General features: G+C 40.2%; 1 protein-coding gene across 2 annotated transcripts in view; it reads left to right on the forward strand.

Annotated features, from left to right (window-relative positions):
• LOC131962029 (cadherin-7-like) overlaps positions 1–15,506 on the forward strand; it is a 193,360-nt gene that overhangs the window by 145,361 nt on the left and 32,493 nt on the right. For both annotated transcript variants that reach the window (XM_059326979.1, XM_059326978.1), the window contains 5 exons: positions 3,575–3,742; positions 5,629–5,816; positions 8,705–8,958; positions 10,844–10,980; positions 13,560–13,681. In XM_059326979.1, coding sequence (XP_059182962.1) covers positions 3,575–3,742; positions 5,629–5,816; positions 8,705–8,958; positions 10,844–10,980; positions 13,560–13,681 — 869 coding nt within the window. The remainder of the gene's footprint in view (positions 1–3,574; positions 3,743–5,628; positions 5,817–8,704; positions 8,959–10,843; positions 10,981–13,559; positions 13,682–15,506) is intronic.

Here is a 15,506-nt window from a genome sequence, read left to right on the forward strand (position 1 = left end):
CCATCCGTTGCAGCTGTTATTATAATCCAACCATTATCCTGCTTCCTTCTCGGCTTTGCTTCTCCTGAATGTTTAAAGATGCTTCTTTCAAGTCTAGACATGCATGCTTTGTCCCTGTGGTGGTGTTGTATGAAGTAGAGAACAAAAAAAGTTTTGTTCTGTTTGTCTCTAGTTAGTATTATGTGGGCCTCACTGGATTGAAGGCTTGAAGTTACCTTTTCTAATGCAACTCAAGTAAACAGGGTTCATAGGTGTAGCTGCAGCAGGCACCCGAGCAGTGGTGGTGCTCTTTAATTGGCTACGAGGTTACACAAGAAGCAACAGAGAAGCGATGAAAGGATGGATGGAGGATGGATGTAAGGGATAAACGGAGCAGATGAGTGAGTATCCACAGCACTGCGATAGATGCCTAAATTCTCAACATAAAAGCATAAAAGCATTAAAAAAAAGACACAAATGACATGTTTTGACTTTGTCGTTGAGGCTTAACCAAAGGAGAGAAAGGCAGCTTTGTTTTCCCCCACTGCTGCATGACAACGTCCCACTGTTCATTATTTGATGCAGGACTGAAATGGCATATTTTGCAGAGCAACAACTAAAGATTATTGCTTTATTGACCACAGTCATTCCACTGTAAGCCCACTGGCAGGGACTTTGGAGAAAAGAAAGTGGACAGCTCACTATAATTTAGCTAACTGAGCCATTTAGTTTAGAGCAGCCAATAACAGTTTTCAGCTGGAGGGACTGTAATGACATTAATAAAGGATGGCAGAGAGAGAAAATTAAACACTTAATGGAATTGTTTATTTTCAAGTACACCCGCAGTTGACGGTCAAAAAGCATCTTCATTTTCCTTGAAGTCTTTTGACCTACTTTTCTTAATTTGTTTGCCCTTCCTCCTTTGTTCTTTGATCAAGCTTAATTGCAAATACTACAAGTGTGTGTTTGTGTGTGTGTTTGTACTTTTACTATTCTACGAGAACCAGCCTTTCAATGTTCAGAAATGCTCGACAATAGTTTGCTTATAGGTTTGTGAATGTAGCATTTTAAATGAACCCTGAGCACTCACTAAATAATCAGCACCTGTCTTTATTAGAGTCATAGCTCAGTCAAAACAGAGCACAGAAAGCTAAAATACATAGTGCAGACTTTAAATGCGCTATTGATCAGAAATCCATTCATGGTGATTCCTTATTTAAAACCAACACAGTCCTCGTCAAGGGCAGAGCTGATTGTGAATTCTACAATGCACGAACGAGCAAATAAATATTGCCTTTCTTATTCTTTTTCTTCCTTGAGAGATTGGACCTCAATTACATGTCACATTTCTGGGTAATTTAAAGGATTATGAGGAATTCTTCAGGTGCGAACTCCAAGCAAGAGCCCCGCTTTGATCTGCTTCATCAGTCTGTGAATGCGATAAAGCAACTAAAAAAAATGATTCATTTATTAGGGAACTGTGTGCTGTGGCTTTGTGTGTTTCCTAATGAGTTATCTGCCATGTTCCGTATGAATCTTTAATAAGTGCCATTTAATGAACGAAACACATTGTGTGGTAAGTCATTAACTTTGAAAGCAACAGTGATTGCTTTTGAGGGATTAGGACGCTTTTTCTTTGCATTTAAATGCGCGGCGTTCATTTTTCTGGTATTATCATCTTTGCAGTCCATAGATAAAGTTAAGATTAGAAAATCACCATTAATGAAAAGATTTCTCTTGAAGCATTTTAGAACATTATGCATGTGTACCACATCTCGGCTTAACAGTAGCTCTTTCATACAGCAGCTCAGGTGCAAACAGATAAATACCAGTCATTTGATGCCAGCGTTGTCACATCTCTGATCCTTTTCTGATGACAGATCAATCATGACAGGAGGACAGACAGATAATGCCTCCCCTGGCGGCAAAAATGTCCCTTTGCATGTGCTCACTTTTTTGACAGCGTCTCGGCATTAACCTCATCATATGTCAGACTACTAAACCACTTGGAGTGACAGCACATTTGAGGGCACGTAAGAGTCACAATTCGTTGCTGTTGTGTAAACAAGCTACAAGCCATGATGGACATCTAACCATTAACCTCAAGTCACATATTCTTGTAATCACTCCTTGAAGGGTTGAAGTGAACAGGTTTTTCAACACTGAATTCATATTTTTAGACTATTCATTCTGACATGAATAGAGCCTGCCGGTACTTGAGTGGTCTACTTGTCAACTAGCTGGGTGGTTGAAATAATTTCAGGGCAGGAAGTATAATTTTGTTGATGTCATTTAGACACTTTTTGTTTGGTACTGGTGAAGCTTTTTTCATATCTTTGGATTAAAACACTTGCCGGGAACTGGAGGCTACTCTGTGGTGAAGTAAGTTCCCCATTGACGGAAGAAGAAGAACAAGCAAAATACAGATGAAAGTAACAGAAACATAACTTTTATAAACAGTGATTCCTATTGTTTAAAGGTTTTAAGCTAAACTAATTTGATAAATAAAAAAAAATAGAAATTACTACTGAATTAAAAAAGTTCGGTTTTGTCACCTGATCACTATGTGCTGCTATTAAACTAGCAAGCAAATTCTAATAGTTAGATTAAAAATAATGGACAAACACTTGAAGTAGTTTGCTACTAGATCAACTATTTTAATAGTTAGCTTAGAGTACTTGATTAACAGTTGCTATTGTTAGCTAAAAGTACTAGATTAACAGTCAAAATATATTAAAAATAACGGATAAACAGTTGAAATATTTGGTGGTTAACTATTTAACTGATATCTAGTACCTTTAGCTCAGTAAAAAAGTAATAGAGGAACAGTATTGATATTTAGCTAAACGTATTAGAGACATGCTTAAAATAACTACAAGTGCTCGATAAACAGTAAAAAAGTTAGATTAAAGTCATGGATAAACGGAGTAGTTAGCTAAAAGTACAATGTACTAGCTATACCGTTAAAACAACAACTGGAAAAAATACAAAAAGATTAATGTAATCATTTCAGCTCATGTTAACGTTGTTCGCTAATGGAAAGTAGCATAGCTTGCTCACATTAGTCAACATCTGCAAACGCTTAAGGTTCCAAAAAATGTGGTTATTTGCTGCTTAACATTATATTAACTTACTTTATAGGGATTAGGCTTTAAATAGAAAGATTAAGGTTTATTTTTTCCCCTTCGTATTATTGTTGGAGTTCAGGTGGCTGATTTACACTAATGCATGCTAGCATACCCTCTCTGGCCTACTCCTAAAAATTTTCCGACTACCCTTGTTTTCTTCAGTTTCTTTTTCATTTTAATGCCTGGTACAACTAAAGGTAAATTTGTTTAGACAAATACAATGATAACAACAAAAATAGCTCATAAGAGTTTAATTTAAGAGCTGATATCTAGCTATTTTACATGGTTTTCTTGATAATGATTTTGATTAACATCAAGAAAACCATGGAAAATGGCTGGATCCATGACTGTATTTCAGACATCACAAGCTGAACAGAGTAGGGGGTGTTAACCTGGAGCTCTGCAGCTAGACCCCTCTCAGTATGTCTTAATTAAGCCTGTCCCCCTCTGTCTTCCTCTCTCTTCAGGTGTCATCAGGACAGCTCTGCCCAACATGGACCGGGAGACGAGGGACCAGTATGTGCTCGTCATCCAGGCCAAAGACATGGTGGGCCAGATGGGCGGCCTCTCCGGCACCACCTCCGTCACCGTAACACTTACCGATGTCAACGACAACCCGCCTCGGTTCACTCACAGTAAGACTGCTGCTCCTGATTGTCCCCGCAGGGTCGATTAAGCTTGTCATGTACAGTGCATGCCATGTTTTCAACAGCTACTCAGCAATCACAATGAAACCACCGGCTTTTTGCTTCATTTGCATGTTTTTTTGTTCCAGCTGAGTGGGGCTTTAAAGATCTATTAACGCTGGAAAACCACTTGAACTCAAAGAACCAAATGAGGGCATACTTTGTACTGTATGCAATGAATACAGCTGAACAAAAAAGACTTGGCTGGTATTTCACTAGAGAAAGAACTCACTTGAAAATATTTCCTTCGCTATTATAACACTTTTCCTGTAATTTGTGATAACATTGAACAGAAAGTACTTAGGAATCTTATAAGCAAAATACGCTCATTAAATCTTCACCATTAAAATGTATCTCATCAGTTTTCTACAGGTATATTAACCGCCCTCCTAACGCCATTCTCTCTTCATCTTCGTAACTTTGCTGCTTTTGTATTTTCAGTAAATATTCTGACTTTTTATGACTAAATTAAAAAGCAGCCTTTTCTGCAAGGTGTGCACCTCCCTGCTTTACTCTTCATCAGAGCGGGAGGCTGCTTCAGCGTTGGATACCAGGATCAATCAGGCTCCATTTTTTTGTTGTCAGCCTATTTCACGGGCTGCAAATGGTTTTCCAGGCCGAGCTTTAAGATTCAAAGGCATGCAGTGCTTCTCATGATAATCCGAAGCGCCGGCAATCGGTTTACCGCTGATAGCCCAACAACTGTCTGGCTGGTGCACTCGCCACTGGACTGCCATGAAGCAGAGTCAATTTGCAGGCCCCTGGGGGAGGGGAGAAAGGTTCAAGTTTGCACAACAAGTCATCAATGCTGTTTTAACCCAGCGCTGTCACGCTGGGAAGAAAGAGACATTGGAGGAGTTTGGGGTTCTGCTCCTGCTGTCGTGCTCACAGGGTCATGGGTCAGAATCGATAGGCCATTATGGAGCATCAGAACTGATAGAGAGTCCAGGAGCTATGGCTGGTCCTTGGAAGGAGCGAGGGAAGAGAAGCCAAGGTTAGCTGCATGAGAGGACGTGCGGAGGGGAGGGCGGGGAAGGAAGGGAAAAGAGGTAGGTGCACGGGGCAAATCGGAGGGAGGAAAGCAATTCTTCGGTCTTTTAAAGAGCTGCTATTCCACGGCAAATTAAAAAGCCATTATAAAGATTACATGGCGGCAAACAATGTCAGGCAGATTAGCATTTAGACGGTGGCTGAGGGAGACACTGTAAGGAACACAGAAAGGTCTGGTAATGAGCTCTGCCATGGTGATTCGGGAGATTATGATTATGAATATGATTCCCTTCTTTATTCTTATAAGAGTACTTTAAATCCGAAGGGTCAGACAAAAGCTCAGGGTCCACAATGGAGAGTTTCATAGTAATAGAATCTTCAAGTGGACATTTCATCCTGTGAAAAGGTACCAGAGTGATCTGAGAATGACTCGACTGCCTTTTTTTTCTTTTTTGCTTAGTTCTGGGTTTTTTTTGGTCCAAGGAAAAGCCTATTACACCCAGACAGCATTTAAAGAGTTCTATGTTTGCTAAATAGATTCTTCCAGCTGTAAAACTCGCAGAAATGTGACAACTAAAATTGGTCTTTACTTTCTTAATTGCATATTTTACTTTTCTATCGCCTTCCCCGCCGCCTGTGCAGGAGCGAAGTGGAAGCAAACTGCTTTATTCCATTTGTGTCACTACTGCTGCCTGTCCCTGTTATGCAACATGAATTTATTGAGGAACCACACAGCTGAATCAAAGCTGAAGGGGGTATAAGAAAAGCTGAGCTGCTTGAAGGTGAGTTGGTGGTGAAATAAGCACATCCATTACCAGCATCCGCTCCTGTCCTCCCTCTGCCAGAGAACTATCAGTACACGGTGCTGGAGTCGCTGCCGGTGCAATCTGTGGTGGCCAGAATCAAAGCGGCCGACGCTGATATTGGCTCCAACGCAGAGATGGACTACAGGATCATGGACGGCGACGGGCCTGGCATGTTCAACATAACAACAGACGAGAACACACAAGACGGGGTCATCCTCCTGCTGAAGGTACAGAATATAAAAAACAAAGGGAGCCTTTGCTATTTTGTCAGAAACTGAAGCCTTTGTACCCTGACTTTCTGCCCATAAAATGGGACTACACCCTCCCTCCTGAAAGTCAGTGAGACATAGGGCAAAATTTTCCGGCTGTTGGGTAAAGCCCTGTACTTGAGCAGCTGGTGTGGCATTGAATATTGCTCGGAATTTAGATTGAACTGCTCTATGCTTTTCCACATACAGTTAACTTTTTCCTTTTTATATACCTGCAATCACTTACAAAGAAATACATTAGTGCAATTTTCCTTCCTACTGAATGTTGACTGTGACTGTGAAAGCTACATTTATGTGCTTATTATTTTGTCCAGAAGCTAACATGTTATTATACCAAGGCTGGGTAACATTTCATTTCAAGAGAGCCTTACTAACATTAAACACAACATACAGAATTATTTTAAACTTCCATAAATATGGAAGACGTGGCAGATTATTTTCTGTGTGAGACGGTTTTTACTTGTAGCACAGATCTACATCACTGGAAAAAATCAGTCTAATATTCACCTTTTAATGATGAATACATCGATTTCTGTTCAGTTTTACTTGTGTAGCTGTGTAACTAACCTATTAGAATGAATTATAGTTGAGAAATATTCGTAATTGTCACTAATTTAGCCCAATGGGAACAATGAGACAGTTAACTCTTTCTGCAAGACCATCAAACTTAAAATTCCCAGCACAGATGATCGATGTTTTTTCCATGAGACAGTAGTAGTAGTAGCCTACAGTAAATATATATATACATACATACATAGATAATGGGGTAATATAGCGGCACAGGCTCATTGTAATCATTTGCCCTTCATTTCATTCACATAATGCTCATTATATTGATGATTGAAGGTCTTTTTGAGATTGTTCAAGGACTGGCCCTGGAAAAATATGTTAAGTTAATTAATCTTAAAGCATCATGTTATTACTTTTTTCATAGTGCATAGATGTGTCTGGTATTGTACTGGTATAGTTTCCTTTCCTGTGAAAGTCCTAAACTAATGAGCAGTATTAGTGCATGTATGTGTATGTGTAAATCATTCATAGCGTTTTTATTGAAAGAAAAACTCCATATTTGTGCACAGTATATAGTGGGGATGAATGGGCATGGGTCTGAGTGCAGAGGCAGGCTGGGGAGTCAGAAGGTATTAAGAGACTCTAGCATTGTTGATTTTGGTCTTTTCATTGGATTTGGCAGCAGAGGAAATATAGAGTAACTCTTAGCTTTGTTCTTCTGCCTATTTGGATGTGTGGTTGTTGGACAGTACGCTAGCACAGCATGGTGGTGCCCACACAAGAATGGATAAATATAACAACCTATATATATAAAATGATAACATTTCACTGCTTGTTTAGTTAAGGACTTATTCGCCTAGTTTCTTCTTCTTCCTTTTTAACCATCTCACCCTGTTTCAAAATGTTCTCTGCACTTTTCCATCCGGTGATAATCACTAGTGACAACTAGGGTTGTCACGATACTAAAATTTTCAACTCGGTACGATACTCAGGAAAATATTCGATACTCGATACCCTTTTCGATACCACAAGGATAAAAACAAAGACCCCAAAATTTAACAGAAATATTTTTAACAACAAGAAAAATGCAACATGTAAAAATGAACAGAACCACAGGTTAAATATTTATAATAAAAAACAGTTGTGCAAAAAGAAACTGCAACTATGATAACAAGCTTCAGGTCTGAGGTAGTGCAAAAATTAAATTAATACAACAAACAATAACAATTATGCTGTGGCTGGGGGTATCGTTCTTTTGAAAATGAGTATTGTATCCGATATATATCCGGATACAACGTTTTAGTATCGATACTTTTTTGAGTATCGCTACTTTTGACAACCCTAGTGACAACTCAGCATTGACTAACTCCAACACCTCTGATGGAAGTAAACACACCATGGTCACTCATATGTTTTCTACCAAATCAGCTCCAGACTTCCTCTTAACACAAGAATGTATAGAGATCACTTTAAGAATTAATGAAGGGAACAGAGACACTTTATCACTTAAAAAAACACTCCTCCCACCATGAGAACCAAAACGCTATAAATAATATCATTGATATCCGCCTACATAAATAAAATAAAACATCTCAAGTTAAATGTGAAACAAAGGCACTTATTCATTTACACAGGAAATTTGTTGCACATTCTTGCCTCACTTTTGGACGCTCCGGCGCTCACACTTTACATTTCATGGTTTCAGAGGACTTGAAATAGGCTCCTCAGGCCACATGGATGTGACAGTTCATTGCTGCAGCTCTTTTGTGGCAGAGGCAGAGCCATTGTTGGACACTAGCAATTCTATGTCAGATGGGCCAATTTGATCCTTTGTTTGTTTTGCACCAAACTCAGACAATTACAAGAGTCACTGACAATGAAAGTGTCAAATCAATGTTCGCCTGCAGTATATTATATGTTGCGAAAGGGAGTTCGATAAGCTGGACAAAATGACAAAATGTTTCAAAAGCATTTATTTCTGAATGCTTTTCACTATGATGCTCTGAAAATCAATATGATTGCTTACACAGCACAAAGTAACAATAATCCATCAGCAAATGACTTTGTTTAAATCTAACTTTGTGTTAAATTAAAATTGGTCTTTAGAATCCACATGCTTAATTGGGATCAATATCTCCGCATTGTATAAATGATTTACAGATTTACATCCAAATATAAACCGTTTTTTACCCTTGACTGACTGGAAATGTGAAGCAGCCACAGCAGTGTAGTTTTAAAGTACACTTTCAACAAAGAACTTTTTTTTGTGCTACCTCTCTGATTTTGACAAGAAAAGTGTCTCACATATGTTGTGTATTCTGTCTCCTCTTCTCCAGCCTCTGGACTTTGAAACAAAAAGCAGCTTCTCTCTGAGAATCGAGGCCACGAACAGGAATATTGACTCCAACTTTTTGAGCTTGGGTCCATTTAGTGACACGACGGCAGTCAAGGTGACGGTGGAAGATGTGAACGAGCCACCCGTCTTTTCCACACCGCTTAGCAAGATGGATGTTTCAGAAGACGCCAGAGTGGGCACCTCAATCGGAAGAGTCTCTGCCCATGACCCAGACACCTCGAACAACGCCATCAGGTAACCTTTTGCCCACCTGCCATTTCAACAACTGAAGTCTCTCTTCTCATGCTACTCCCTCACTCACAGTTCACTATAAAGTGGTAGTATGTAAGAAATGGCCATATGCTCCAAAAAATAGTTGTTTTTTTACATGATTGCAGTGATGACTGTCCAAGATTGAGTAAAGTTAAAGTTAGATAGGCTATATAAATCTTGTAATGTCTTTTTAAAACTTTCCAAACTAGAATTAAGACCTACTTCTCACTTGAGATTCTGCATTTAAGAGACTGTTACAATGGACAGGTGAACGGAGAGTCTAGCTCAATTCAGCAGAGATGAGAGCGCACAGAGAGCAACAGCCAGGCAGAGAAGATAAAAAGGCATGCAATGGAGAGTCGGGTGTATGGTGTCTGCAAGGTAGATGATGCAGCCTGCTAGCTGCAAGACTCAGTTAAGTTAGATATAATGTATGTGCAGCCAGGTCTCACCATAATGCAGCTATCTGTTCTTTGTTTGATTATCCACAATGTCATGTTGTCCAGCTTGTTGACGAGAGAGCAGCGTTTTTAAGAAAGACGCTGGATACAGCAGGTTTAGTTTATCCTGGATCCTGGATCCCAGCTCGCCACCAGGAAGCAGCATAAGTTTTGTGGGAATTATCCATTGCAACATTCTCTTAAATGAAGAATCTCAGTTTGGGTGAGGGTCTAAATTTTAGTTTTAGGTGTCAACTACTGTTACTTCTTCACATTTTCTTAATAATATAAGTTCATTTTTACAATTTTATAAACTAACATTTTGTACATATCTCATACATTGTCCTTTTATTCAGAAAATAGTTTAAGTTCCAGAGCTGTGTCTCAGGGAATAAATGCGCTCTTAGAGTCCAAAGTACTCCCAAATCAAGTCAAAAAAGACAAATGTTTTCATAATCCATTCAACTCCTCCACATTATCTGCAAACACAGAATCTGTGGACCCTCGAAAGTCCCCCATGCGGCTGTTGCTAAAAGACAATGCCAGATGGTGGGAGGGCCGAGGAGTGCAGCATTTGCAAAAGTAAAATGCCATCTTGAACGAGAGAAGGGCATTCCTGCAGGAGGGTCAAGGCTCAACACTCGTGTCGTGGCATTTGGGACTCAAAACAAGCACTCACGTTGCCAATCTGTGCCGTGTCACTCGAGATCCCCAACTATTTTGCATTAATTGAATGAATATTGTATGGTATTCATGCTTGGTCTGTTAGGATTGTTAGTAATCTTAATCAGAAAATCAAATTACTGCAGCATTGTAGCTGTAAATTGCCTCTTTTTGCTCCTGTGACTGTTATCAGCGTCTGCAATATATTTCACTACATCTGTTGAAATTAAAATTATTGTGGAACTAATGCAGCCACAAGAGTCAAATTACATTGCAATAATACCCTTTGGATGTAGGCTAATTGAAGTTGTAATTTTCTCTAGAAATACGAGTTGCTGTGTATTGAGAGGGTTTGATCAGTGTTGTGTGCTGAGGGACAAGCAGACAGACTTCAATTTGATCCAAATTTAATAGGGTTTTGTTTCACTCATGGTATCAAGTTCCAACTTTCTGCTGCGTCTCTGAATTCAAAGTCCGCTTTCGTGTTAATTATTTGTACTTTAGAGATTGAAAAACATCTTATATAATCTATAAAGACTGAACACAATTCATTGATGATTGATTAAAGTTCTCTCTCTGTATCCACTGAAAATCTTCAGTGCGATTGCTGCTCAGTTTGATGGAAGAAAAAATATCACAATCTGTTCTCACAAGTAGAAGAAAGAGTAAAATGTCAAATCAATAGCACTATCAAAAAGCAATTTTTTTAAAAGTGTGTATGCCATGTGCATGGTTGTGTATTTATTTATTTTATTTTTTTACAGGTACTCCATTGACAGAAACACAGACTTGGAGCGCTTCTTTAACGTGGACGCTTTAAGTGGGGTCATCAGCACAGCCAAGCCTCTGGACCGAGAGGTCAACTTGGTGCATAACCTCACCATCTTCGCCATCGAGAGCCGTAAGTTTACTCACAGCACACACACTCTCAAATCTACTGTCAGAGCTGACTTTTCACTAAACTGCTGGTGGTTTTTGTAGTAAGAGCTTTTTTATAGTTTGAAGGAGGTAGTGCCTTTTTTAGCCTTTACAAAAAAACTGTGAAAGTGAAAAGGTAATTGTTGGCATGTCTGGCCAACTAGCTTAATACCCAGTGTAGTGATAAAGTGTTACATCTTTGGCCAAAGAGTTTTTTGTTTGCTTACCACATACATTTTGGAGTAAGTTTTTAAAATTGCAGTTTAAAGGTATAATATGGAACTTTTCTGCATTAAAATGTCCTTTTTTGACATCATATCCCCTTTGCACATGCCTCAGTGTTACTTTTTATTCCGTTTTTACGATATATTTTAACCAAATGATGCCTTTAGTCATCCAACATCTGAAGTTATCAGAGGAACAAGCAGAGCAAACGTTAGCTTCAGCTCAGCTCCTAACCCCTCCAGGACTTGTCCACCAGAAGCTTTGATTTATAAAGTTAAACTGCTTTATTAGGTGTTGTTACTGGTTTTGATCACCGGGTTAGTTTGTTTTGCAGAGGAGGAGACCTCTGTGGATAATTCGGCTCCTGGTAAAAACGTCTGAAACGATGAGCGCTGAAGGAATCATAATCCAACATTAAATGTGAAAAACAAACTTTCCCTTTGAAAATACAAGTATGTATATAAGTGCTGTAAGCTACATAACAGGGTTATGTCGAGATAAAATTAGAACCCTATCTTTCTTTTTTTTGCTAGTTGCACTGCAAGAGCAAAACTGTTTGTTTATTTCCATGAATCACAAACAGGAAGGCCGGGGGCAAAATAAGACAATTTAGCTTATTTACGGGTCATGCATGAAGCCACCAAGCACACATTTTACAACCCCTATTCCAAAAAAGTTATATAAGATAAGCTTTTGTGTTTGTATATATACACTCCGAATTCTGAATTAGTTTTCAACCAACTAATGGAGTTTAAAATGTTAGCTTAATTAGCCAGGTACAGCTGATACAATATACAAGCAGCAGCTGTCACTTCAGTCTGCAAAATCGATGGTCGCTGGCTAGAAATGGGAAACCATTTCTTGTCTTTCTCTATTTGAACCATTGTTTCAAATATCACTGAGACTTTCAAACGGTAAATCTGCCACCGGGCCTTAGCGAACGGTCACTTGTTAGTCCTGTCCTGTTATCCTCTTCATAATGTCCCACAGCCTTCTGTGCAGAGGGCAATACCGTTGTTGGGTTTGTTGTAGGGCTGTCGGGGAATGTTAATTCACACACAGGACGGTCGTTTTGACCTCCACGTGTCCCTGAGCCGTGGGGACGAGATGCTGACTAAGGGTGGGCGATCTCACCCACGGGTGAACTATGTTAATGTGATGTGAAGAAGTGCCGCCTGCCTTTTCTGTTCATCTCTCAATGGCTCGAAGGACACGAGTGCCTTTTTTTTTTTTTTACAGCCGTCATTCCACTGCCATCATACAAACACAATGGACAAAAATCATCAGCACACAATCCGCACAGCGCTCTCGACAGCTGCGTCACATCAGTATAAGTTAAAAAAGACAACCAGCCTGTCAGCCTGGCAGTTCCTCTGCTTTTACATCTTCACACTGAGTGAAAAAGGGTATTCATTTTTTTCTTCAAAACCTTTTTATCACTCTTTGCTTCAAAGATGTGTTTTTATTTACATCTAAAACGGCACACAGACGCACCACTTGGTTGATTCCCGAGTGTGAGTGCTTGCCTGATATAGCAACAAAGAGAAGGCAGCATATAATAATAGCCATATGAAATGTCACAACAGTCCCTCATGCATGAGGTACTGGCTTCTGACACATAGTGACACTCGGGCGCTGTTTCCAGCTGAAAACATCTTTGAGTTCACAGACTGGCTACAAAATCCACTGCCCTGTACGCCTGATGACAGTATTTATAGTAAATAGGTTCTTTGTAACTGAAGAGAGTGCGGGGACTCTTTGGTTGAGGGATGTTGTGCATTTGAGCTGCAGTCACTCACATTTCATCCGCTCTGGCCGGACCACGGCAATGACAAGAAGCCTGTGGCCCGGGGCTCCGCGCGTCCTTTTTATCACCATCAAATCAGCCGGCCCGAATGTCAGCGCGTCATTTCTGGCCAGGATGGCGGCGACGCCAGGCTAAATCATCATCTTGCACTCAGACGCAGCCATTTGGCCATCAGTGTGTGTCAGGCAGACAGAGGCGTGAAGCCACACAGTGCAAGATGGCTCGTCCACACACGCAGCCGTCCCCCCCGACAACCGGGCCGGCTCCGAGTGTAATCACTTTGGCTGAGCCACAGCAGAGTGTGTAAGGACGCCAGCTGTTGGAGGCACGCTGCATATTTCATTACAACAGCACTTTTTTCCCCCCCTCCTCCTTTGTGATTAATTAAAACACATGAGAAAGATCAATATTCCATAAATTGGCCAAGTGCATCAAGGAAAAGTTAAGGCAGAAATAAAGTGTTTAAAAAGAAACTTTGCTGAAAGCTTTGACAAGAACAGGGACTCTGTTCTCCTGCTTTTCTCTTTCAGAGGACCCAACCCAAATTGGAAAAGGCATCGCTCTCATCACGGTGCTGGACATAAATGATAATGCTCCGGTCTTTGCCATAGACTATGAAACTCTCCTCTGTGAAAACGCCATGCCAGGACAGGTAAGACCCAGAAACCTCTCTCTGCAGTTGGTCCAGCTTCCCTTTCCTTTTTTTCTCTCCACGCTTGCTTGAAGTTTGACTCACAAAGACAGCCCGCTGACTCTCAAAGCCATTAAAACTCTTTCTTGTTCCTCAAAACAAGTCCACTGTGCACACATCCACTTCACAGCTCGAGGTCATTCCAGGGAGACGGCATCATTAGTACCAGACACATCCTTAAGATTTAATAGCAGGTATTGTAGGTGTTATCACTCATTAGAGATGTTACTCTCATTCAATACTGTCAAAGCTGACTAAATTAATGACAGTGCTTGACTCAGCCTGTGGTCTTAATCCACAATAATATCACGCAGTAATGTGATACCTCATGCTGGGATGAATTGGTGCTCTGCCGCAGTTTGACTTTCCATTCTGAAGCTTTGTGTAATTAGACGATCACCACGGAGGGCACCGGGGCAGAGCATGCACCGCAACAGCACGAGAAAGGGACCCGGAGAGATTTGAGAGCTTCAAGATTTGGTGATAAAAGGAGAGAAAAGCCAGGCATTGCATTTTCCCTGTGTTTAGCATTTGGCCTCATTGTTGCTAAATGACTTGTGTGTCTGCAGCGGCGATTTGTCTGCTCTTGGCATTTGGAAAATACAATCAGAGGCGAAGGGTAAAGGAGGCGTGTAGACCTGAATAAGTACAATTGATCAGTATGATGCATTATATTGGAAAATGGCTATTAGGCCCTTTTTAAATATGTTATTTGCATTCATATTTTGAAGCTGTTTGTCACCGTGCTCACGGGAGGGTAACCTAAAATAGCAAATGATTTCATTTGCAGAAATGAGAGACTATATTTCATGTGTGCGTTTTTTTTTTCTGTGTGCATGATGCTTGACCACAAAGTGTAGCCTTACAGGTGAAGCTTTGTCTCTTATTTGTTGTGTTCAGACTTAAAATCGCACAAAAACTAAATGAAGTTCAGTACCTTATACCTTAAGGTATTGTGAGATATTGCAAAATCTAACTTTAATTAATCATATTCTAGCCTTAGGGTACAGACTATTTGCTGGAATAAACATTGCCTCTACATCAGTTGCCATCATTATTGAAGAATGCATTTCTACCGCAGCTGAATGTCTATTTTTGGTTAATGATGCTGCCACTTATCTTGAGATGAGTGTTGTTGCTCCGTGATATTAAATTTAGAGCAACCTCGGGATCCATCTATCACCCATCAATATACCCTGACTTTAAATTCAACAGATAATTTGTACATTTCTCCTGACTCGTGCTCTGTGACAATACTGAAACAAAGTAATTCACCAACAATCAAACCGGCCCCCAGGACATAGCAACAGCCCTGGCCCATGACAGCATCATCAGCAGGAAAAGGTACAGCAAATCTGTAATTACTCAGCTGAAGCAGACAGATTGCTTACTCAATGCCAGTGATAGCTGAGCTGTGAGGTCCCCCCTAGGTGTAGCTAGGAGCTACTCTGCTGTAAAGCGAGGAGCTGTTGGTGACGGAGGCCTCTGTCCTCACCCACCCGGCGAGAAGACGTGCTGCATTCAAATTCTGTCCATATTGTCTTAAAGTGGTGCAGTCGTAAAACGAGCTGCTTTAGCTACGAGCTACTTCTAACCTGCTAATAGTTTGTGTGTGTGCAAATGTTTTTACCTCCTTTATATTCAGCTGCAGTGAAATGTTGCAGAATATCAAAGAGCTGCAGGCAGGTTTAGTTACAGGAGTTTGAAAGGTAGTTTGTTAACCGTATAAAGCCAAGTGTATCATATTTGATACTCAAGTTTTTGAGACCTCTGCATCATCAGTGTA

This window comes from Centropristis striata, chromosome 23 (genome assembly GCF_030273125.1).
Source record: "Centropristis striata isolate RG_2023a ecotype Rhode Island chromosome 23, C.striata_1.0, whole genome shotgun sequence".
NCBI lineage: Eukaryota > Metazoa > Chordata > Actinopteri > Perciformes > Serranidae > Centropristis > Centropristis striata.